The sequence below is a fragment of the Jaculus jaculus genome, chromosome 6 (genome assembly GCF_020740685.1).
Source record: "Jaculus jaculus isolate mJacJac1 chromosome 6, mJacJac1.mat.Y.cur, whole genome shotgun sequence".
In the NCBI taxonomy this organism is placed as follows: Eukaryota; Metazoa; Chordata; class Mammalia; order Rodentia; family Dipodidae; genus Jaculus; species Jaculus jaculus.
Window position 1 is genome coordinate 99,474,822 of NC_059107.1, and position 23,651 is coordinate 99,498,472.

Sequence of the window (23,651 nt, forward strand, 5' to 3'; positions counted from 1 at the left end):
TTGGTGTTGCTAAGCAAAGACGATGACTTGGACAGTGGGAGCTTGTGGTGACATCTTGATTAGGCCTTAGGGACAGAGGTAGTGCTGCCTAGATAGGAATAGGTAGTAGAGAGAACTGAGGTAAGGAAGAGGAACCTTGACAGCAGATGTCTTAGCCTGCAACCAAGATCTGAGGGGCCTTCAGCCTCCTCCCCACAATAGAGCCAGGGATGGGCGTCTTTCTCTGCTCCTGTACTCACTGTTACCAGCTAGCAGGCTAGCATTTTGCTACCTGGAGCCCATGGTCAAGAAGGGAAGGCAGAGGGATGAGGTCCCTTGAAGAGAAGTGCACAGGCTCAGGAGCTCTTGGCTGTTCCCTGGAGGTGGCCACTCAGAAGGAAGGGCAGCCAGAGAGGAGAGCCGGGCTCCTTCAACCTGGGAGGCACTGTTAGCCTGTGCACTGCTTCCCCGTTCCTTCCCTCCTGCTTTTCTGCCCTTTCCCCACCTCCCAGTTCCTCTGATGTGAACCTCATGATTTAGTTTTGCCCTCTGGGGGTTCAACCAATCTATGATGACTTTGACCAAGAAAATGTCTCTGAGACCTGAAAGCAGCCGTTATGGTTGGCTTTGACAATCTGGGATTTCTTGGGAGTCCCAGGCATTTGAAATTCCCTCACTGGGGTTTCTGGGGCTGAGAGAGGAACTGCTAAATTTCCTAAATCTGACTCTAATCTCCTTCACCCTCTGGCTAGAAGTCAGAATCCCCGGAGCCCACAAAGACTTCTGGCCTCTGACATAGATTCCTTCTTGTCTTCGCATCCTATGAAAATAGGCTTGAGCCTGTTTTCCCTCTTACCTTTATCCTAGGAAGGACGACAGCATCAAAGAGCCTCTGGAATTACTGGTGTGCCTTGAGGCTCCTGCTCTCCTGTTTCCAGCCCTTAATTGGGAAAGCAACAAAGGATGCTTTCCCCCAGTGTCCCTAAGTATCTCTTTAAAGATATTGTTTCCCAGATAGCCAGCCCCTGACCCACAAAGCAGCCTTAGCAACCCCCTCCCTGTGAGCTGGGACTAGATCTGGATTTTTAGGAAGCTCACTCATCCTTTTAGGATTGAGGCCTGAGCACTGGGGCTCACAGCCTTGCTCTTCTCCCTTTACTAACATAAATCCCAGCCCTTGGGAGGCTGAGGCAGGATTGTGAGTTTGAGACCAGTCTAGACTACATAGCTGGGGCTACCATGACAAGACCTGTCCCCCCAAAAGGGGGGTGGAATAATAAGATACCCTTTTCATCCCCTCTAACCTTAGTAAACCCAAAACTTAGTTGAAAGGGCATGCTTTAAAACTGGGTCTGAGTCTCCAAGTTTTGACTCACAGCCTTAAAATGTTCATGTCATGGGTATGTGTTATGGTTATGATCTCAGGCAACTTTTTAATGAAACCATGGCTCATGGCTCACCTGAAGAGCCCCAGCTGGGGAAACACAGATTCAAGCCATTTTCTATAGATAGTGAACAGATTTCCTCAGGCTTTGATGGGATCGAATGGGGGAAAGGGGACTTTTAGAGAGGATATGAATGGGAAATGGTCCCAAAGTCCTGAGTGGTTGTTTTCTTCCCACTGACCAAAGCTGGACAGGGATCCCTCAGGAGGGTGTGTTCCGGATTTCTTGCCTCAGGCCCAAGACTCCAACCATTTTATAATGGAATCTTTATTTTGTGAAAGTAAGTATGTGCATAGCTGGGCAATTGGGTAAAGTACTAATAGGTGGACTTTAGGGATGGATTTTAGGGTCTTTCTCTCTCTCTCCCCTCCCCTATCTGTCTCTCTTCCATATTCAGGTCTGTGTGCATATATCCAAGCATGTTCATGTTAGCAGATAATGTGGGTATGTTTATCCCAGTTAGTATGTTTTCTTTATATGTATCTACATATGTGATACACGTTTGTGTGTGTATGTTTATCTACATGTTTTTTTTTTATTTCACTCATATTTGTGCAGAAGATTGGGGAGGAGGGATTTTTTTTAAGACACTCATATCTTCAGGTATGTTATCTGATTTTTAAAAATATAATCTCAAAAAGCATTTTTACACAGCAATTTTGAGCAAATTAAAATAATGTATTGAGGATAAACTGATATTTAGCTCTTAAAGGAACACCAAATAGTAAATATGTGATTGGAATCAGATCAGTTAGAAGGTTTCCTAGAGTCTTCACATTTCTGCTGAATTTAGAAAGCTGAATGGACCCAATGCTCCCCAGCAGACAGGGACTCCCAGGTGCCTAAGTGGTGGTTAAGGAAATAGCACTTACTGTCTGTGATTCTAGCCCAGTCCCACCACTCCTACTTGGACAAGTAACATGGGTTCTTTTTATTTCCTAGTCTGAAAAATTAAAATAATCTTAGCACCTGTTTCATAAAGTGATTGGGAAGATTAAAGGAGATAATTCAAGGGGCTGGGAAGATGGCACAGTGGTTAAAGGCACTTGCTTGGAAAGCCTGACAACCCAGGTTCAATTCCTGAGTACCTACATAAAGCCAGACGCACAGAGTGAACATTATTCTTTCCATGTAATAGAATAATGCCTGGCACATAATAAGCAAACACTCAGAAAATGTTAGTTGCTATCATTTCTGTTACTAATATCATTAGATTCAGGAACAATTCCAGATGTCCTTCCTAGATCCCAAAGCTGCTGTTGGGGGCTCCAGAGAGAGTATTAGGAAAGAATGTCCCGAGCCACCTCTTTGTAAGGCCCCTATTCTCTTCTCCACCCTGGTCCACGCAGCCCCAGCCCTGCTTCCTGTGGAGTCAAACAGGCCTAGATAAAGGTAGAGGCCCAGCCGCTGAGTTCACGGAAGTCAAAGTCAAGTCGGCACTGGGCACCAGGCTGGTGGGGCACAAGGTATGATGCTAGCATATAAACTGCTTTGCACATGGTTATGAGCTAAATGGTCATGCAATTTAACTAAATTTTTTCAAAGATTAGACAATGGTCTGTAGATGGCTCCAGCCCCAGCTTTACCTGCCCTCTGTTTTCTCCTCCAAGGTAGCGGGGACTCATCTTTGGAGAAGGAGTTCCTTGGGGCCCCAGTGGGGCCCTCGGTGAGCACCCCGAACAGCCAGCACTCTTCACCCAGCCGCTCACTCAGTGGTAAGTGTGACCTCCTGACTTATCCCTGGCACTAGACACCCCTGTTTTTGCTTGGCCTTTAATTCACCTTCCCCTCGCCACCATTTTCCATCATCTTCTGCTTCTGGTTTCCTGTTCAGCATGTCTGAAAGCAGGAAGGAGCCCGGCATCAAGGGCTCTCCTGGCTTCTGGAAAGAGTACTAGTGAAGGGTGATGGAAGGAACATTAAAACAAAGGCTCCAAAGAGAAGTTCTGAACTCTCTAAGTAGAAAGACAGAAACGGCAATTAGGTGAAGATAGGTAGGAAACAGTAGATAAACCTCTCCACCTTTCCTCATCCCCTTCTCTTGCCAGGCAGGGTCCCCCTGACTGCCCCTTCCCAGCTGGCCCTAGATCTGTGACATTCTCTAAATGATTGGAATAGCCAGGAATGTAGGTCAGAGCGAGAGCCAAAGCCCTCTCCTTGATGGCTCCTCCCGCTAGTGTCCCCCCTCAGACTCTCAGGGAGAGGCAGAGGGGATAGAATCTTATGGATGGGAGATAATACAAGCAAGCCATGCCTGTCTACCAGTTTGGCTCTGGGGTTACACTGCTATCCCTCTTCAGTCTTTCTTAGGGCTGTTTTCCCGCCAGTTACTTGCTGGCTTCCTGCCCAGGGCAAGTCAGACATCTTAATGACAACAGAGTGAAGGCAAAAGCTCCCCTAAGACATCCTATGTTCTTGTGTATCCCAACTTTTTTCTTTCATAAAGCCTATTTGCCAAGTTTGTGGGAAAGAAGAAGGAAAGTGTCATCTGGGCTCATAGTGTGCTGTGACTCCCAGCACCTGTATGTCTCAGGGCCTGGGAAGCATATCCTCTTAGACTGCAGAAGTGTCCTTCTGGCGTGGGTGGGGGGTTCCACCTTTGCCTATGTGCGTACTAAACACCTGCTCACCCTCCCCACCCCCAGCCAACTCCATCAAGGTGGAGATGTACAGCGATGAGGAGTCGAGCAGATTGCTGGGCCCAGATGAGCGGCTCCTGGATAAAGATGACAGTGTGATTGTGGAGGACTCGTTATCAGAGCCTTTGGGCTACTGTGATGGGAGCGGTCCAGAGCCACACTCCCCAGGTGGCATCCGGCTGCCCAATGGCAAGCTCAAGTGTGATGTCTGTGGCATGGTTTGTATCGGGCCCAATGTACTCATGGTGCACAAGCGCAGCCACACTGGTGAGTAAGCCAGAGCGGCCAGGGGCTGGGTCAGGCAGAGTGGAGTTGGGAGGCTGAGCCCCACTAGGAGATGGTGAGGAGGGGGCTGGAGGAGCTCATGCTGGAATGGGATGGCCTCAGGAAGAACAAATCTCTCCCAGCATCTTTTCTAGCTTGTAAAAAAAAAAAAAGGGGGGATGTATGGGGTGGGGGGGGGCTAGCATGGTGGCCATCTGAGAGCAGAAGTAAAAAGATTGCTGAGTTCGAGGCCACCCTGAGACTACATAGTGAATTCCAGGTCAGCCTGGGATAGAGCGAGACCTTACCTCAATAAGGGGGAGGGGGCGGAATTTGGCTTTTCCTCAGCTGTTGTTATAAAGAAAAGCTCCTGCTTTCCTCGGGGTGTAAAGGAATGGAATGTGGAAGCCTTAAGGGGGACTCTGGGGCTGTGGTTTAGACCAGTGATCAGTGTGTTTGAAGGCTGGCATGGAGGAGAAGGGAAAGGAGGCTCCTGTAGTCCACCAGGGGTAGACCTTCTGGGCCTTCCCATCGCACAATTTTTAAAAAATGAAAGGGGGAGTCAGGTGGGGACAGAAGCCTCCTCTGAGTGGCCCTGCTGGGCTGTTTTGGGTAACAGTCTTTTTGGGCTATTGTTCCAGGCCCCTTTCCAGTACCTCTTTCCTGCCACAAACCTCCAGTCTATACTTTTCCAGGGCTAGACTACCCCAAGTGATCTCTACAAAGCAGGCCTCGTATGTGTGGCACTCACTGGCCCTCAGCATTGTGCTCAGAGAAACCCTTCCTTGGCAGGGTGAGCTAAGTTCAACAGTCCTCACTCCCAGGCCTCTGAGACCTGCTCTTTCCTCTGCAGGTGAGAGGCCCTTCCACTGCAACCAGTGCGGTGCCTCCTTCACCCAGAAGGGGAACCTGCTGCGCCACATCAAGCTTCACTCTGGGGAAAAGCCCTTCAAATGTCCCTTCTGCAACTATGCCTGCCGCCGGCGTGATGCACTCACTGGCCACCTCCGCACACACTCAGGTGAGTGACTGTCCAGGAGGGGAGAGAGTGGGGGCCCAGCACCCCAGAGCTATGAAATGTCGCTGCACTGTGGAAGGGCATTGTCACTGAGGAGGAAGCACTCACAGAGCTTCTCCCCCTTCTCTTCTGAGCAGCTGGAGTCTATCAGGAATTTGGGGGAGTCTTTGCTGGGGTATTTTATTGCCACATTGTGTGATATGAACCCAAAGGAACGTGGACAATATTCTTGGCTCCTTTATGACTTGTTTTTTGTTTTTTTTTTCTTTTTCGAGATAGAGTCTCATTCTAGCTCAGGCTGACCTGGAATTCACTATATAGTCTCAGGGTGGTCTTGAACTCATGGTGATCCTCCTACCTCTGCCTTCTGAGTGCTGGAATTAAAGGCGTGCACCACCATGCCCGGCTGACTTTTGTTTTCTAAACATTTGTGATGGTGCCAATATCATATGTGTCCAAACACTCCTACTTCTAAGCCCCGTAGAAGGCCTTCCTCCACTGTCATTCACCCCAGGCCCCACATCTGCTCCCCTTCCAAAACCAGAGGTCTTAAACACTGCCTGTCCTCTCTCCTACTTCCTAGTGGCTCTTGTAAATATCCATGGGTAAATTGAGCCTGGTGGCTCACGCCTTTAATCCCAGCACCCAGGATGCCAAGGTAGGAGGGATCATCATAAATTCATGGCCAGCCTAGGCTAGAGTTTGGAGACTGTCTCAAAACAAAACAAAATAACAGCAACAACAAATATCCATGGGCCTCCCAGACAGAAAGAATTAAGACTTCTAAATAAGAAGAGTATCTCCTTTCTGCTCCCTATCCCAAGAAGTTGTCATTTTCCCATAGGTAGTAGCAAGTTCAGAGAACCTAGGGGCCAGTGATTGGAACCATGCTTTAGAACTGGATTAACAAGGTTTACTGAAGCCAAGTGTGGCTCTTCCTCCCGGTATTGGAGAGGTAGAAGGAGGAGGATCAGGAGTTTATTACGGCCAGTCTGGGCATTACATAAGACCTTATTACAAAGCAAAAATAAATAAATAAATAAAAAGCCTCGTGGCACATGCTTATAATCCCAGCACTTGGGAGGCAGAGGCAGGAAAATCACCACATGTTTGAAGCCAGTCTGGTGTTTGCAGTTAGTCATAGCTACAGAGTGGGACCCTATCTACAAAACAAATAAATAAATGAAATAAAGAGGGGGGACCTGGGGGGATGACTTAGCAGTTAAGACACTTGCTTACGAAATCTAAGGACCAAGGTTCAATTCCCCAAGACCCACATAAGCCAGATGCACAAGGTGGTGGATGCATCTGGAGTTCATTCATTTGTAGTGACTGGAGGCCCTGGTGCACCCATTCTCTCTTTATATCTGCCTTTTTCTCTCTTTCTCTTTCAAATGAATGAATGAATGAATGAATGAATGAATAAAGACAGACTTTAAAAAGAGATACAGTAATCGAGCGTGGTGGCCTATGCCTTTAATCTCAGCACTTTGGAGATTTAACCACTAAGCCATCTCTCTAGCGACCCCCACCCCTTTATTTTCTTTTTGCTTTTCTTTTCTTTTCTTTTCTTTCCTTTCCTTTTTTTTTTTTTTTTTTTTTCCTGTTTTCGTTCTTCAAGGTAGGGTTTCTCTCTAGTCCAGGCTGACCTGGAGTTCACTATGTAGTCCCAGGGTGGCCTCAAACTCATGGTAATCCTCCTACCTCTGCCTCCTGAGTGCTGGGATTAAAGATATACACCACCATGCCTGGCCTTTTTTTTTTTTGAGGCAGAATCTCTAGTCCATGTCAACCTGAAACTCACTCTGTAACTTTGAACTCCTGGTAATCCTCCTGCCTCAGCCACCCCAGTGCTGAGATTAAAGAAATGTGCCACCATACCTGGTCCCTTGTTTCTTACAGTGTGGGTCATAACAGGAAGCATTTCATGGAGATAGGACCCAGCAGTATCCTGTGTCTGTTTTTTTCCTAAATCTCCTATAGGATAAATTCTAAAGGTAGGTTGGGCATGGTGGCACATGACTTTATTATCACGCTTGAAAGGCAGAGAGATAGGAAGTTCTCTGTGAGTTGGAGATCAGCCTGAGACTATGTGGTGAATTCCAGGTCAGCCTGAGCTAGAGTGAAACCCTACCTCAAAAAAAAAAAAAAAAAAAAAGTCTGGGCATGGTAGTACACACCTTTAATCCCAGCACTCAGGAGGCAGAGGTAGGAGGATTACTGTGTGGTGAGTTTGAGGCCACCCTGAGACTACATAGTGAATTCCAGGTAAGCCTGAGCTAGAGTGAGACCCTGCCTCGAACAAACAGCAAAAACAACAAAAAAATAGGGCTGCAGAGATATGGCTTAGTGGTTAAGGCACTTGCCTGTGAAGCCTAAGGACCCAGGTTCAATTCCCCAGGACCCATGTAAGCCAGATACACAAGGGGACACATGCATCTGAAATTTGTTTGCAGTGGCTAGAGGCCCTGGCATGCCCATTCACTCTCTCTCTCTCTCTCTCTCTCTGTCTTTCTTCTATCTCTATCTCTCTCTGCTTGAAAATAAATAAATAAAATTTTTAAAAAAGAAAAGAAAGGAAATAAGGAGCTAACGTATCATTTGCTACAAGACATTACCCATTTCCCCAAGCATCTTAGTGCTCATTCCGTCCCTGAAACACTAGAGTTTATAGACCAAGAGCAACATGGCAAAAGTTCACTTAGTCACAGCCCAACGTAGACATGTGGGGGGGGGGGCACACCAAGCCACTGCAAATGAACTCCAGACCCATGCACCACTTTATGCATCTGGCTTTAGGTACGTACTGGGGAATTGAACCTAGGCCATCAGGCTTTGTAAGCAAGTGCCTCTAACTGATAAGCCATCTCTCCAGCCTTGTGTCCTATTTTTCTGTTTGTTTGATTGTTTCTTGAGGTAGGGTCTGCTCTAGCCCAGTCTGACCTGGAATTCACTATGCAGCCTCAGGGTAGCCTCGAACTCATGGTGATCCTCCTACCTCTGACTCCTGAGTGCTGGGATTAAAGGTGTATACCACCACACTTGGCTTTTTTTTTTTTTTTTTTTTTTTTTTGAGGTAGGGCCTCACTCTAGCCCAGGCTGACCTGGAACTCACTATGTAGTCTCAGGGTGGCCTTGAACTCATGGTGATCCTCCTACCTTTGCCTCCCAAGTGCTGAGATTAAAGGCAAGCGCCACCACACCTGGCTACACTTGGCTTTTTTTTTAAGGACAAATTGGTATTATTTTTTCTTTTCCTTTATCTCCTTCTCTATGTATTCTTTTATGCTTCTTCTCTTTTCAGAATTTCTTGTCAGTGATGGGCTTTCTGGGGCTCTCTTGGTATGTCAAGGTAGAAAAAAAATGCTCAGTAAAGCCAGGCGAGGTTCAAGGTAAAGGTCAAGGAATACTGCCCCACCCAACATGGGCAGATCTAAGGGCTCATTTCTCCAGCCCACCAGTTTCCCCCAAACCAAAGCAAAGAGCTTGCAAGAAAAAAAAAAAAAAAACTGTCTGACAAACAGTACACATAACCGCCTGCCACATGGAAAGGTTAAACCACAGTCTGGGCCCCAGACTCTGAGATCCTGGGTTGGGGCCTGCCTGTGGCCAGGGACAATCCCCTACAAAGTCCCTAGGTCACTCACTCACTTCCTTTGAGCAGCATCTTGGTCAACTAGAAGCCCAGGACTAGTATGAAACTGTATGTCACAAGATCCTTTCACTCCATTAGTTGTACCATTGTCCTTCTCCCTCAAAAGTGGTGTACCTGTCCCGTCTGGTATTGTAGGTGGAGCTGGGCAAGATAAGCAGTAAACTTCTCCACAGCAACCTCCTTCCCTCCACGTGCCCCAGAGCCTTTGCTCCTGGATGGTTCTGCGAGCCAGGGCCCAGGGAGAAGTAACTCACACTACCTCTGCTCTCCCCAGTCTCCTCCCCCACAGTGGGCAAGCCCTATAAGTGCAACTACTGTGGCCGGAGCTACAAGCAGCAGAGTACCCTGGAGGAACACAAGGAGCGGTGCCACAACTACCTGCAGAGTCTCAGCACTGAAGCCCAAGCTTTGGCTGGCCAGCCAGGTAGGGCTGTAGGGTACTGAGGGCAGGGCCAAAAGAAGTGCAGGCACCTCCTCCCCCTCCTCCCACCAGGATGGGGTGTGTGGTAACTCTCAGTAAACCTACCCAGCACCCAATCCTAAGGATCTGAACTGATACACAGCAGAACCCCATACCAGGTGCTTCAGGGAGATATAGAGTAGAGAAAGTATGGATCTATAGCCTTAGTTGAATGAGAGAGAGCACAGGGACTATAGAAGTAGGAGGATCGCTGTGAGTTCGAGGCCACCCTGAAACTCCATAGTGAATTCCAGGTCAGCCTGGGCTAGAGTGAGACCCTACCTCAAAAACAACCTTTAAAAAATATAATAAAATAAAAGGTCTGAAGTGAAGTGTTAGTGGGATGAACTTTGGGGTAGAGAGCCTAGTTTCCCAGACATTGAATTGAACCCTCCTTAACCACTGACCAGAGAGTTTTCTCCAGGCAAAGGTGTTGGGCCAGGGCAACCCCTACTGAGCTGTCATTACTGCCTCCTCCTCTTTCCAGGAGATGAAATCCGGGACCTGGAGATGGTGCCAGACTCCATGCTGCACTCCTCATCTGAGAGGCCAACTTTCATTGATCGGTTGGCCAACAGCCTCACCAAACGCAAGCGTTCCACCCCGCAGAAGTTTGTAGGTAAGAGTCCACTAGGAAAGGAGACATCAGCTTTAAGCCATAGCTTAAATAAATCTGAGTTATTCCTCCAGGCACAAAATGGCCTGGATATCCATGACCTCACAGTGCCTGATGCCACCTAGACAAGACTATCATAATAGGAGGAAAAGATCATGACATCAAAACAAAAGAGAGACTGATTGAGAGGGGGAGGGGAAATGATGGAAAGATGAGTTTCAAAGGGAGAAAGTGGGAGGAAGGAAGGAATTACCATGGGATATTGTTTATATTAATTTTAAAAAATTTGAGCTATGGTTACAGACCAGAGATTTGGGTCTGGAGATTTGATTCAGGGAAAGAAAGCAGCTGCTTTGTTGGTCTCTGTGGGCTCAGAACCTACCTCCACTCAGGAGGGAGTAAAGAGGGAAGGGGTTCTTGAAGAGAGTAGAGGGGGTCAGTGTCAAGGATCCTTGTAGGAGTTGTGAGGGGCAGTGGTTAGGGCTGGAGCTTCCCCAGTTCTTGAGAATCACAAGCTTCAGCCCGTGTGGGCCTTTACAGTCAGGCAGAGGAAGTGAGCATATGGTTCTCTAGCCTGCAACTGACTTTATCTCTCTGAGAATCGAAAGCTTTATAGAAGGTGATGAACTGAAGATGGGGAGGTTGAGACTTGAGTCCTTCACTAAGATTAAAGCCTGCGGTCAGGCAAAGGCCCTTCCAGAGGGCCTGACCTCGAGGGAAGGAAGTGAAGTTATGGTGCTGGGGTGTATTTCAGTGGTACAATGTGTGCTTAGTGTGGGGGTAGCCCCAGGTTCAATCCCCAACACCAAGGAATAATAATAACAGTAATGGCTATGATGTACCTCTGTAGCTCCCTAGGTAAGAAACAATAGTCCTAGACAGAACTTAGGAACGCTCCAAACCCAGCCCTGCTGAGATCTTTTCTCCACAGGTGAAAAACAGATGCGCTTTAGCCTCTCAGACCTCCCCTATGATGTGAACTCCAGTGGCTATGAAAAGGATGTGGAGTTGGTGGCACACCATGGCCTGGAGCCTGGCTTTGGAGGTTCTCTAGCCTTTGTGGGTGCAGAACATCTGCGTCCCCTCCGCCTTCCCCCCACCAACTGCATCTCAGAACTCACACCTGTCATCAGCTCTGTGTACACCCAGATGCAGCCCCTCCCCAGTCGACTGGAGCTTCCAGGGTCCCGAGAAGCAGGTGAGGGATCTGAGGACCTGGGTGATGGAGGTCCCCTCCTCTATCGGGCCCGAGGCCCCCTGACTGACCCCGGGGCATCCCCCAGCAATGGCTGCCACGATTCCACAGATACAGAGAGCAACCACGAAGACCGCATTGGGGGGGTGGTATCCCTTCCTCAGGGTCCCCCACCCCAGCCACCTACCACCATTGTGGTGGGCCGGCACAGTCCTGCCTATGCCAAAGAGGACCCCAAGCCACAAGAGGGGTTATTGCGGGGCACCCCAGGCCCTTCCAAGGAAGTGCTTCGGGTGGTGGGTGAGAGTGGTGAGCCCGTGAAGGCCTTTAAGTGTGAACACTGCCGCATCCTCTTCCTGGACCACGTCATGTTCACCATCCACATGGGCTGCCATGGCTTCAGAGACCCTTTTGAGTGTAACATCTGTGGTTACCACAGCCAAGACCGGTACGAATTCTCTTCCCACATTGTCCGGGGGGAGCATAAGGTGGGCTAGCAGCCTTTCTCTGCCCTCAGTCCATCATTCCACTGCCCCACCTACTGGTGTCTAGCTCATCCCCACTACACCTAAGGAATTTTACACTGTAGCCCCACCACTGGCCACATGACTTCACACCTGACTCTGACCTTCCTCACCTCTCCTTCTACCCTGACCGATTCAAGCATTGTGATGAAACATGTCTTTTACTTGTTTCTCCTTTTTCTAAATTCCTTCTCTCATCCCGGCATATTTGCTATTTATTAATGATTTCTATTTTGCCTTTAAAAAAAAAAAAAGAAACAACTTATGGCAGTCTCTTGCCACTCCTTCACCCTCCTGCCCACAGCTCCCTTCTACTCGAAACCTAATTTTTCCTTGTGGATCCAGCATCCTCCAGCAGCCCCAGGGGTTGGAAGCTCCTCTTCATACTAAGAGACTTTGAGCTTCTTGCTTTAATCTTCACCCTTATTTATCCGATTCTTCACTTTTGATGCTGATACCTCCCAATGGCCCTACTTAGCTCTGTGGCATTATTATCTCCTCTCTGGGACCCTTCAACCTGGTACTCCATACCTCTCGTGCCCTCTCACTTTAGGCAGCTTGCACTATTCTTAAATGAATGAAGAATTTCCTCATTCGGAAGTAGGAGGGGCTGGAGAAATTCTCCCCAGGCACTGTGGACTGAGGGTCTTTTTCTTACCTCCCTTGGGAATATGAGCTCTCTAAAACCTACCTTCAGGATCTCCCTCCAGGATGTGATATAGCTCTTCCCTTTCCCTGGCCTACCCCTCAACACCACTCTGGTCTTTTCAGCCTGCCACTCCACTCAGTGGTGGCTCTTCTCTCCTTGGAATGCCCCCATTTTATATTCTCAGGGGCCAACACTAGGTCTGCAACCCTCTGTGTCTGACACAATGGGAACTGTCGGTGCCTAGTTGGGAACCAGGGCATGAGAAAGGGGATGACTCCAAATCTCTCCTCCACCTCTCAGATGTCTTCACTCTAGTGACCTTCCTAGGCTCTCAGGGACTCCTTCAGTCCCCGTCCCATGAGAAACTGGTGGATTGCTGCCCAAGACCAGGGGTCTCTCAGCCCCGTCACTCATGCTGCCTTCTTCCTCTCCCTTCCAGCAGGACTCACCCTCTCATCCCTGGCCTTCTGGGCCCTGTTATCATCAGTGGCAGGGAGAAAAGGGTGTCTCTTTTCTCTCCTAACTTTCAGTATAACCAAAAATTGCCCCAGGATGAACAAGGACATGTATGTGCCCGTCACCCATTCTGTCCTTGTTCCAGCAAGAATGGGATGGACTTGGCTGGGAGTCATCCTTCACTGCCCTTCTACACTTGGCTCCCAGACACAGGGCAGGAGGGACACTTCCCTGGCGGCTGCAGAGACCCCTGGCTATTTGGATAACTGAGGATTCATGAGAACAGGCAGGAGGAGGCATAGCTCCACTGCAAGTGGAGGTCTCTTTCTACAAAGAATTCCCTGCCAAAGCCACAGCCATCCCACTCTGCTTCCTTAAGATTCAAACCAAAGGCTGTTTTTCTATGTTTAAAGAAAAGAAGAAAAAAAAAAGAATAAAGAAAAAAAAACAAACACAACACCTCACAAGTTATAACTCTTGGTCCTTCTCTCTCCTTTTCTCTTACTTTCCCTTCCATCTTTCTTTCCACATGTTCTTTCCTTATTGGCTCTTTTGCCTCTCCTACTTTTCTCACTCCCTATCAGGGATATTGAGGGGGATGATAAAGAGTGAGCTAAGGACCAGATCCTGGGACTGGGGCTCTTAAGGGTTCTGGGAAGAGTCTGTCACAGGAAGGGAAAACAATCCTCTTGTTCCTCCTTTTCATCCTATATTATGTGATTTCCCCAAAGAACCAGATTAGCAGGGAGAAGCCTGATGAACAGTTCTTCCTCCTCGACAATGTAGCAATAAACAGGTGCTGCCAAGGGCAGAGGATGGGGAGTCTGCTCCAGAAGGAGTGGTCCCTAGAGAAGGGAAGGTCCTCTCTACAGCACCGGTACTAGCTCCTTGTTCAGGATGGCAGCAGAGCTGAGGTTAGTGTCTGGGTTCTCCTGAACTATTCTGGTTACTAAGCTCTTTCCCGTTAGACCTGTCCCTCCTACCTTCTCCGTGTCTGCTATGTATTTGGGGATAACTCATAAGGACCAGTCCCTTCTGGAGTATCAGAGCCTCAGAGTGTTCCCAACCCCTCATCCAGTCAGTCTTAGCACCTGTAACCTCCAGAACATGAAGGAATGTTCTAAGGCTATTCTCTGTGCCCATGAGGGCAGAGACTGGACAGGCAAGACCAGGTGCCAGGGAGGGGAGAGGGGGCATCCTGTCTCTCTCCAGACCGTCACTGCACTTTAACCAGGGTCTTAGGTACAAAAATCCTACTTTTCAGAGCCTTACAGCTCTGGAACCTCAAACATCCTCATGCCCTCTCCCAACTCCTTTTGCATAAAAAAAAGTAAAGAAAAAAAAACACCAAAACCCACATGGAGAAAAGAGGTATTTTCTTTTTTATTGCTGTTCAAAATGGACAGAGAGAGAGAAAGAGAGAGAGAGAGGAAATATTTCTAAATAGACACTTTTCCAGATCTTTGTTTTGTGTGTGTGTGTGTCAGTGTCAAAGCTGCAGGTGGAATTTTGTAATACTTCTGGCAGCTGCTTTCCTTGTGTACATAATATATATAAATATATTTTTAATCAGAAATTATGAAGATCAAAAATAAAATAAAACACAGAAGCAAGTGCAATACCACCTCTCTTCTCCCTCCCTCTACCCTAGGGTTTACTTTGTAGCCTGTTTGGTGTCTCTCTGGATCTTTGCCCCCTCATCTCCTCTTCTCTTCCTCTGGTCCCTCCCTTCCCCCATCCCTTTTCTAAGGGTTTTTCTCCTTTCACAAGGGGAGTTAAACTAGCTTTTGAAACTTATTGCAAAGCATTTTGTATATGTAACATATTGTAAGTAAATATTTGTGTAATGGAGATATACTACTGTAAGTTTTGTACTGTACTGGCTGAAGGTCTGTTATAAATAAACATGAGTAATTTAACACCTTGGTCGTTCTTGCAGACTTCCTTTGCCTTGCTTTTCTGCTGGGAGGAAAGGGTGCCAACTATTCATCAGTTTAGGTGGACAAGGGATGAGATAAGACAAGAGCGCTCAAGCTGTTGGTGCAGAAGAATTTCTTACCTAGGCATTGGTGGTGCATTCTGTAATATCAGCACTCAGAGGCAGAGGCAGAGGATTCCCCAAGTTTGAGGCCAGGCTGATCTACATTGTGAGTTCCAGGAAAGCAGGGCTAGCTAAGCAACAGCCCCTATCTCAAAAGGGAAAACAACTGGGGAAATGGCTCAGTGGTTAAAGATGGAGAGTCGAACATTGGTCCTTGGGCTTTGCAGGTAAGTGCCTTAAGTGTTAAGCCATCTCTCCAGCCCTACATCTGGTTTTATGTGAGTACTTGGGAATCGAAGCCAGGATATTAGGCTTTGCAGGCTAGTGCCTTAACCACTGAGAAAGCTCTTCAGCCCATTACGATTTGAGGTTTTTTATTATTTTTTTTTTTTTAATAATTATCAACTTCCATGATTGTAAACAATCCCTCCCTTCCCCCACTTTCCCCTTTAAACCTCCGCTCTCCATCATATTCCTCCCCCTCTTAATCAGTCTCTCTTTTATTTTGATGTCATCATCTTTTCCTCCTATTATGATGGTCTTGTGTAGGTAATGTCAAGTACTGTAAGGTCACTGATATCCAGGCTATTTTGTGTCTGGAGGAGCACTCTTCCTTTTGCTCTTACATTCTTTCCACCACTTCTTCCACAATGGACCCTGAGCCTTGGAAGGCATGATAGAGATATTGCAGTGCTGAGTACTCCTCTGTCACTTCTTCTCAGCACCGTGATGCTTTCTGAGTCATCTCAAGGTCACTGCCATCTGAAAAGAGAAAGTTCTCAAAAAAGTGAGAGTAGCAATAATATATGGGTATGAACATTAGGAGAAGTGCTTACTGGGCAGTTTGATTAGCATAGTAAATACATTTAGGCAGACATCAACAGACATTACACCCCTAGGGCTCATGACTGCCCTTGTTTTAAGTTTTCAGTATCAGGTATGTGTTCCCTCCCGTAGAAGGGACCTCCAGTAAAATTAGAGAGCAGTTGGTTTCCCCCATAACAGATGTGCCACTATTGCGCCCATTGGCTCATTTGGCCTGGTTGGCCAAATATAAGGATTGCAGTGTCCACTGTGGAGTATCTTCACTGATGGTTTCTCTCTCTTCCATCAAGCTGCACATAGTGCGGCTTTTCACAGCTTTCTGTCAGTTGGTCTACATGGAGGAGGTTTTCAGTTCAGTTCCAGCAGGATTTCTCAGTGACCTTGCAGCCCAAGTATGTGGAGTCTTCAGCAATAGGGTCTTATCATGTATTCCTGGTGGGAAACCAAGGGCCTCCACAGTAGCCTGTAATGTTTTGGGGGTATCAGGGACCTCCCTGGCCTACAACTCACTTGAAGGTATCCTATCCTTGGCACTGAAAATTTTCTAGTAACAATCTATGACTCCTGAGTGTTCAATTTTCAAAAAAAAGTAGGTTCCCATAAGATTTATTTATATCCTTTTAGATTTTTATTTTTTTATTAACAATTTCCATGATTATAAAAAATGCTCCATGGTAATGCCCTCCCTCCCCCACTTACCCCTTTGAAACTCCACTCTCCATCATACCCCCTCCCCATCTCAATCAGTCTCTCTTTTACTTTTGATGTCTTGATTTTTTCCTCCTCTTATGATGGTCTTATGCAGGTAGTGTCAGGCACTGTGAGGTCATGGATATCCAGGCCATTTTGTGTCTGGAGGGAGTATGTTGTATGTAGTCCTGCCCTTCCTTTGGCTCTTACATTCTTTTTTTTTTTTCATTTCATTCTTTCCTTTATTTAATTACTTTTGTTTTTTGCTAAAGTGGCTCTTACATTCTTTCCACCACCTCTTCCGCATTAGACCCTGAGCCTTGGAAGGTATGATACAGATATTGCAGTACTTAGCACTGCAGTCATTTCTTTCCCTCACCATGATACCTTCTGAGTTGTCCCAAGGTCACCTGCCATCTGAAAAGAGAAGATTCTCTACCAAAAGTGAGAGTAGTATTAATATAAGGGTGTGAACATTAACAGAAGTGTTTACTGGGCAGTTTGATAAGCATAGTATATACATTTGGCCAGACAACAGCAGATGTTACACCCCTAAGGCTCATGGCTACCCCTGTTTTAAGTTTTCAGTATCAGGGATGTATTCCCCCCATGGAGCAGGCCTCCAGTCCAATTAGAGGGCAGTTGGTTTCCCCCATGACAGATGTGTCACTATTGCACCTGTTGGCTCATTTGGCCTAGGTGGCCAAATATAAGGCTTGCAGTGTCCAGTGTTGCGTATCTTCACTGGTGATTTCTCCTTCTCTCACTGAACTGCATGCATAATGGCTTCTTCCAGCTTTCTGTCAGCTGGTCTACATGGAGGAGGTTATCAGCTCAGATCCAGCAAGATTTCTCAGTGGTCTTACAGCCCAAGTATGTGGAGTCTTCAGCAACGAGGTCTTACCATCTATTCCTGGTGGGAAAGCAAGGGCCTCGGCAATGGCCTATAATGTTTTGGGGGCATCAAGGTTCTCCCTGGCCAACAACTCACTGGAAGATATCCCCCATCCCTGGCACTGAAAATTTTCTAGCAGCAATCTAGGGCTCCTGAGCGTTCCATTGTCCAAAAAAGTAGGATTACATATGTTTTATTTATTTCCTCTTAGATTTTGATTAGCCCTCCCTCCATCAACTTTTCTTTACTCAATCTCTTCCCCTGACCTCACAAGTTTGGGGATTTTTTTTCAAACTTTTATAAAAAAGATTTTATTTATTTACTAGAGACAGAGAGAGAGTAAGAATGGGCATGTCAGGGCTTCTAACCACTGCAAATGAACTCCAGATGCAATGTGCCACCACCTGCATCTGACTTACATGGGACCTGGAGAATTGAACTTGGGTCCTTAGGCTTCACAGGCATGTGCCTTAATCGCTAAGCCATCTCTCCAGCCCTATTTTTTTTTTAAATTTTTTGTTTCATTCTTATTTATTTATTTGAGAGTGACAGAGAGAGAGAGAATGGACACATCAGGGCCTCCAGCCACTGCAAACGAACTCCAGATGCATGTGCCACCTTGTGCATCTGGCTTATGTGGGTACTGGGGAATTGAGCGTCGAACCGGCGTTCTTAGGGTTCACAGGAAAACACTTAATCACTAAGCCATCTCTCCAGCCAGATGCACAAAGTGGTTCATTTGCAGTGGCTAGAGGCCCTTGAGTACCTATTCTATCTGCTGACCATCCCCTCAAATAAACCACCAATACATTTGTCAGTGGCCTCATGAGTGTAAGGAAAAAGATGAGGGCGGGGCGTGGTTGCTCCGGAGGCAGAGGTAGGAGGATCATCATGAGTTGAAGGCCAGCCTGAGACTACACAGTGAATTCCAGGTCAGCCTGGGCTAGAGTGAAACCCTACTTCAAAAGACCAAAACAAAAAAAGTCAAAATAAAGAAATTTGCTAGCTGCTTCAAAGAGGAGCTTTTATCTTTGCTGTAAGGAGGGATTTACAAAATGTTTCGTCTATTTCCTAACCCACCTAGCTGCAGAATCATCAAACACAGGGATGGCCTCTCATGGTCGTGTAGCGCCGCCTCTGGTCGATGTTTCCGAGGCCAGAGGCCTCTCTGCTTCATACTACAACTCCCACTAAGCATCTCTTCGGTTCTGGCCTCTAATAGGGTTGCGTAATGTGGCCTACCGAAGGATAACTTCCCCTCAGAGCTGCGTAACCCGGAAATTATAAATCCAGAATCTCTTCCGGGTGATTTTTGCGTGTCACGCTTACTCTAGTTTTCTTCCGCCAGCATGTTAAATAGCTCCATAGGTACTTTGTTCTGCAGATAAACCCCAGGAACTTCCTTCCATCCTGTTTTCAGGGAAAACTCTAATTATTCGGGTAAATTTGAGCGTGGAAGTTCCTAGGTGTAACTGAGTTCCGCGTCCGCAGAATTCTTCCGGTGCGAGCGGAGGGATCTCGCACTATATAAAAGGGCTCGGGCGGGCGCCGGATCCTCTTTCTGGCCCGGCTGCCAAGATGGTGAGTTTTTCCGCGTGCGGAGTGCGGGCCCCCGGGTGGCGGCTGAGAACCGTGCGTCCTCGAGCGTGGGGACTTGAGAGCTGGAGCCGTGGGGGAGGAAGGGTCTGCCAGGCTGATGGCTGATGGCGCGCAGTGTGGGCCGGGGGCCCGAGGCCGGGTACAAGGCGCCCCTTTAACGGTGGGTTCCTTGCGCAGACAAAGAAGCGAAGGAACAACGGTCGAGCCAAGAAAGGCCGCGGGCACGTGCAGCCTATCCGCTGCACGAACTGCGCCCGGTGCGTGCCCAAGGACAAGGCCATCAAGAAGTTCGTCATTCGGAACATAGTGGAGGCCGCCGCCGTCAGGGACATCTCCGAAGCAAGCGTCTTCGACGGTAGGAGTGGCACGAGCGCGACCTGTGACGGGACCGTGGGGGGGGGGGGGGTCCCCCAGTTAGTAATGGTGTATACTCTGTGTTTCTGTTCTGTCCCACGATACCCACGTTCTCTCTTAAAGTTGTTAGCTAAAATAAAACCTGGCATGCTTGTTATCTTTGCTTTGTCATTTAAAACTTGGTCAAGCCGGGCGTGGTGTTGCACGCCTTTAATCCCACCACTTAGGCGGAGGTTGATTGGTTGTTTTCGTTTTAAATGTGTGTAGGTTTGAGTTTGGCTTATATGATGACTGGATGGGTTTGAAGGGGTCATTGCTGGGGGCAGAGGTAAGATCACCGTGAGTGCAAGGCCAGCCTCAAACGACAGTGAATTCCAGGTCAGCTTGGGCTGGAGTAGACCCTATTTTAGGGCGAAAAATTGTGTGAAGAGTTCATTGCTACTCATTTATTAAATTGACAGTACATCAGGTGATTTGATGTCAGAAGCTGAATGGTAGCTTTGGCAGTTGTCCCCTCTTGAGACTTTCTCACTGTAGCCCAGGCTGGCTTTGAACTCAGTGATTCTCCTACCTCAGCCTTCTCAGTGCTGTAATTAAGGGTGTGAGCCACCACTCTTGGGTAATAATTGCTTTGGGGGTGCAAGTTTCCTGTAAGCACCTGGCAGGCACTTGAGTAAGTCTGGTTTTGACAGAGAAAAACAAGGAATAAGGCCATATAGGCTTGTCATTCATTCCTAACGCAGTGCATTTCTTCCTTCAGCTTATGTTCTTCCCAAGCTCTATGTGAAGCTGCATTACTGTGTGAGTTGTGCAATTCACAGCAAGGTGGTCAGGAATCGATCTCGAGAAGCCCGGAAGGACCGAACCCCTCCGCCCAGATTTAGACCTGCTGTGAGTATTTTAGGGACATTTTTATTAGGTGGCTTTTACTTAGTTACTTACTAGAAAGAGGCACACCAGGGCCTCCAGCCACTGCATATGAACTCCACACTCATACACCATCTTGTGCCTTTGGCTTATGTTGTACTGGGGAATTTAACCTGGGTTATTTGGGACAGAAGGGTGGAGAGAGAGAGAGAGAGAGAATGGGTGCCACCAGGGCCCCCAACCTCCTGTTCACCATGTGCATCTGGCTTATGTGGGGCCTGGAGAATCGAACCTGGGTCCTTAGGCTTTGCAGGCATACACCTTAATGGCTAAGCCATCTCTCCATACCTTTTTTTTTAATCCCCTACCCAAGCACACCTCTAGTTCCAGCACTCAGAAGGCTGATTAAGGAGGATCGCTGAGGTCAGCCGGGGCTAGAGTGAGACTCCCTCATGAAATAAATTTTTTAAAGCTTAGAATATTAATAATTAAGGTCTTACTGACTGATAGGTAAGCGCATCTCATACCTGAAATGTTTAGTGAAAGGTAGGTGGTAGCCAGGTTCTTAGGGAGAGGGGAATTTTTTTATCCATGGTGATTCTGTTTTTGAGATGCTAGGACCTAGTATGGTCAACAAATGCTGTACTGCAAGTAGCAGATCCCTCAGTGTAAATTGTTTTGTTTCTTTGTTTTCCAGGGGGCTGCTCCACGACCGCCACCAAAACCCATGTAAAGAATGGGATTCTTAAAGACTGAAGAAAAACTGTCTCCTCAGAAAATAAAATAAAGTTGAAGTTACACTTTGAGGAATGTGGAGTATATCTGTACCTGATGAGGGTTTTGTGTGTTTCATAAAGTGCAAATGAATGGTTTACAGGAGCTCACTACGTAGTTTAGCAAGAATAGTGAACAGTGCACATGTGTGTTCAACATTGGTTGTCAGCTGCTGCCCACCTTTGGGGGGGGGGTTGAGGTAGAGTGTTGCTCTGAATTAAAGGCATGTGCCACAGCACCTGGCTTCTTATTTGGGGAGGAGTCTGGCTCTAGCCCAGGCTGACCTGGAATTCACTGTAGTCTTCTCACTGAGGTAAGGTTTCATGTATCCCAGGCAATCCCTCAAACCCTCCATCTTCCAAGTGCTGGATTATATTTGTATTACTACTCCTGGTTTATCTTTGGTGAGGCTTTGTGCTAGGTAAGCACTCTACAAACTGAGATTGTTCTAGACTAATCCAAGCTGACATTGGATTTGTGGTCTTTTGCTTCAGCCTCCTGGCTGCTATTACAAGAGTGTAAAATTATGACTTGACATTGCAAACTTAATACGTGGTTATTGTGTAAACAAGATGTGTGTACTGCATATAGAATACATGACCAAAATAGAACTAACCTGAAGCTGGGCATTGTGGCTCATGCCTATAAACCTAGCACACAGCAGGATTGCTGCAAATTGAAGGCTTCTTTGGGTACATGGAGGCCAGGAAAAGAAAAAATAACCTTGGATATCATACCTTCACTTCAGAGATGGGGTTAAGGCTAGTACTAGGGGATGGAATCCTGCCAATAGCTTTGTCTCTTGAAACACTCTGCCTTTTCCAGGCTAATTCCCTTTGCAGAGAATGCCTTGTGTGTGCGTGTGGGTAGGACCTCACTGTCTAGCTCAGGATGACCTCAAAGTTAGCCATCCTACTTGAACCCAGTGCTTAGATTATAGGTGTGAGTCACCTTGCCTAGCAGCACACAGTCCTTATCCTGATTTAACTGTTTTCTGGATTTTAGGCAAAAAATAGCTTCTCTTTTCTCAACTGTTTGAGAGAGAATGGGCGCCCCAGGACCACAAGCCGCTGCACACTCCAGATGCATGCGCCTCGTTGTGTATCTGGCTTACGGGAGTCCTGGAGAGTCCTTTGGTTTTGCTAAGCCAGCTCTCCAGGCCCCAGCCTCTCGAGAATCTCCCAGAAGTGTACTTTAAGCTGTCCCAAGTCATTTCTATTGGGCTGTGGCAAAGTGCTTTCCTATGACACAAAATCCTGCTTTGATCCCCAACACTGATGAGACATCCTGTAATCACAGAAGGATCTGACATTCAAGGTTATTAGCCTTTGTTACATAGTGAGTTCAAGGCCAGCCTTGAGATACATGAGGGTGTAGTACAAATATCTCTTTGTTGTGCTTTTTAAATAAGGGTGACCTAGAATTCACCATGCAATATCAGTGGCCTCAAACTCTCAGCCATCTAACTACCTCTGCTTCCTGGGCTCTGGGATTGAAGGTGTGCAACCTGGCTGTAGTACAAACATCTAATCTCTGTTTACAGCAGGAAGGGAGACAAACTGCTATGGAAGCTTGTGGGCCTGCTGGCCTGTTGAACATAGCAGTGAATAAGAGACCCTGTCTCAAACAAGGTGTGGCTGACAAAGTTTACATCTAACCAATATGCACACCACAGCATGCACACCCCCCACCACATAAACGGCAGAGTAATTAGTTCAGGAATGGCAATGGCATACGTATAACCCCAGCATTTGGGAAATAGCTAGGAGGGTTACTACAAGTTTAAGGCCATACTGGTCTATATAGTAAATTTCAAACTAGCCAGGACTACTCTCTGTCAAACAATTTGTTTTGTTTTTCAAGGTACGGTCTCACTCAAGCCCAGACTGACCTGGAATTCATTCTGTAGCCTCAGGGTGGCCTAGAACTCCCAGTGATTCTCCTACCTCTGCCTCCCGTGCTGAGATTAAGGCGTGTACCACCATACCCAGCCTTGCTTGTTTTTTTTTTTTCATACACATATATATATATACATATATATATATATTTTTTTTTTGAGGTAGGGTTATGTAGTCTCAGGGTGGCCTTGAACTCACGGCGATCCTCCTACCTCTGCCTCCCAAGTGCTGGGATTAAAGGCGTGCGCCACCACGCCCGGCCTATATTATTTTTAATTATTATTTTTTTTTATCTGAGAGTGACAGGAGGCAGAGAGAGAATGGGCGCGCCAGGGCTTCCAGCCACTGCAAATGAACTCCAGAAGCATGTGCCCCCTTGTGCATCTGGCTAACTTGGGTCCTGGGGAATCATGCCTCAAACCAGGGTCCTTAGGCTTCACAGGCAAGCACTAAACGGCTAATCCATCTCTCCAGCCCTTGCTTGGTTTTTTTGAGGTAAGGTTTCATTCTATTCCAGGATGACCTGGAACTTGCTCTGTAGTCCCATGCTGGGTTTGAAAATCCTAGCGTTGCTTCCCATGTGCCATCACACCCTGTGACCCCAGTTTTGTTTTGTTTTTTAAAAACAGCGTCCCATTATGTACATCTGGCTTGTTTAGGATAGAGTATGGAATACAGACGTATACCACTGTGCCTAGCAAGTCCTGGGCTTCTTGTGACATCAACAAAGATAAGCACCAGGTGCAAGAAGTCCTGGCAGACACTGCCTCACAAACTCAATGCACAGAGCACCTGTCCACAGGACCAG

At 47.2% G+C, this 23,651-nt stretch overlaps 2 protein-coding genes across 11 annotated transcripts in view; both read left to right on the forward strand.

Annotated features, from left to right (window-relative positions):
• Ikzf4 (IKAROS family zinc finger 4) overlaps positions 1-14,819 on the forward strand; it is a 39,893-nt gene extending 25,074 nt beyond the window's left edge. For 4 of the 10 annotated variants that reach the window (XM_045152711.1, XM_045152710.1, XM_004649966.2 and 1 more), the window contains 6 exons: positions 3,035-3,139; positions 4,070-4,330; positions 5,181-5,348; positions 9,275-9,424; positions 9,948-10,079; positions 11,008-14,819. In XM_045152711.1, coding sequence (XP_045008646.1) covers positions 3,035-3,139; positions 4,070-4,330; positions 5,181-5,348; positions 9,275-9,424; positions 9,948-10,079; positions 11,008-11,768 — 1,577 coding nt within the window. In that variant the 3' untranslated portion in view covers positions 11,769-14,819. Of the gene's footprint in view, positions 1-846; positions 884-1,610; positions 1,705-3,034; positions 3,140-4,069; positions 4,331-5,180; positions 5,349-9,274; positions 9,425-9,947; positions 10,080-11,007 lie in introns of all 10 variants that reach the window. The other 6 variants (XM_045152708.1, XM_004649965.2, XM_045152712.1 and 3 more) reach the window with 3 other exon arrangements.
• Positions 14,820-18,780: 3,961 nt separating this feature from the next.
• Positions 18,781-20,977, forward strand: Rps26 (ribosomal protein S26). Its single transcript, XM_004649969.2, has 4 exons — positions 18,781-18,932; positions 19,128-19,305; positions 20,065-20,195; positions 20,869-20,977. Exons 1-4 carry the CDS (start codon positions 18,930-18,932, stop codon positions 20,902-20,904), a joined length of 348 nt encoding a protein of 115 aa, XP_004650026.1. The 5' UTR covers positions 18,781-18,929; the 3' UTR covers positions 20,905-20,977.
• The last annotated feature ends 2,674 nt before the right edge of the window (positions 20,978-23,651 follow it).

Coding starts and splice junctions, on each gene's coding strand:
- Rps26 (XM_004649969.2), top strand. Junction 19,306..20,064: donor CGAAGCAAGCGTCTTCGACG/GTAGGAGTGGCA, acceptor TTCTTCCTTCAG/CTTATGTTCTTCCCAAGCTC. Junction 20,196..20,868: donor CGCCCAGATTTAGACCTGCT/GTGAGTATTTTA, acceptor TTTGTTTTCCAG/GGGGCTGCTCCACGACCGCC.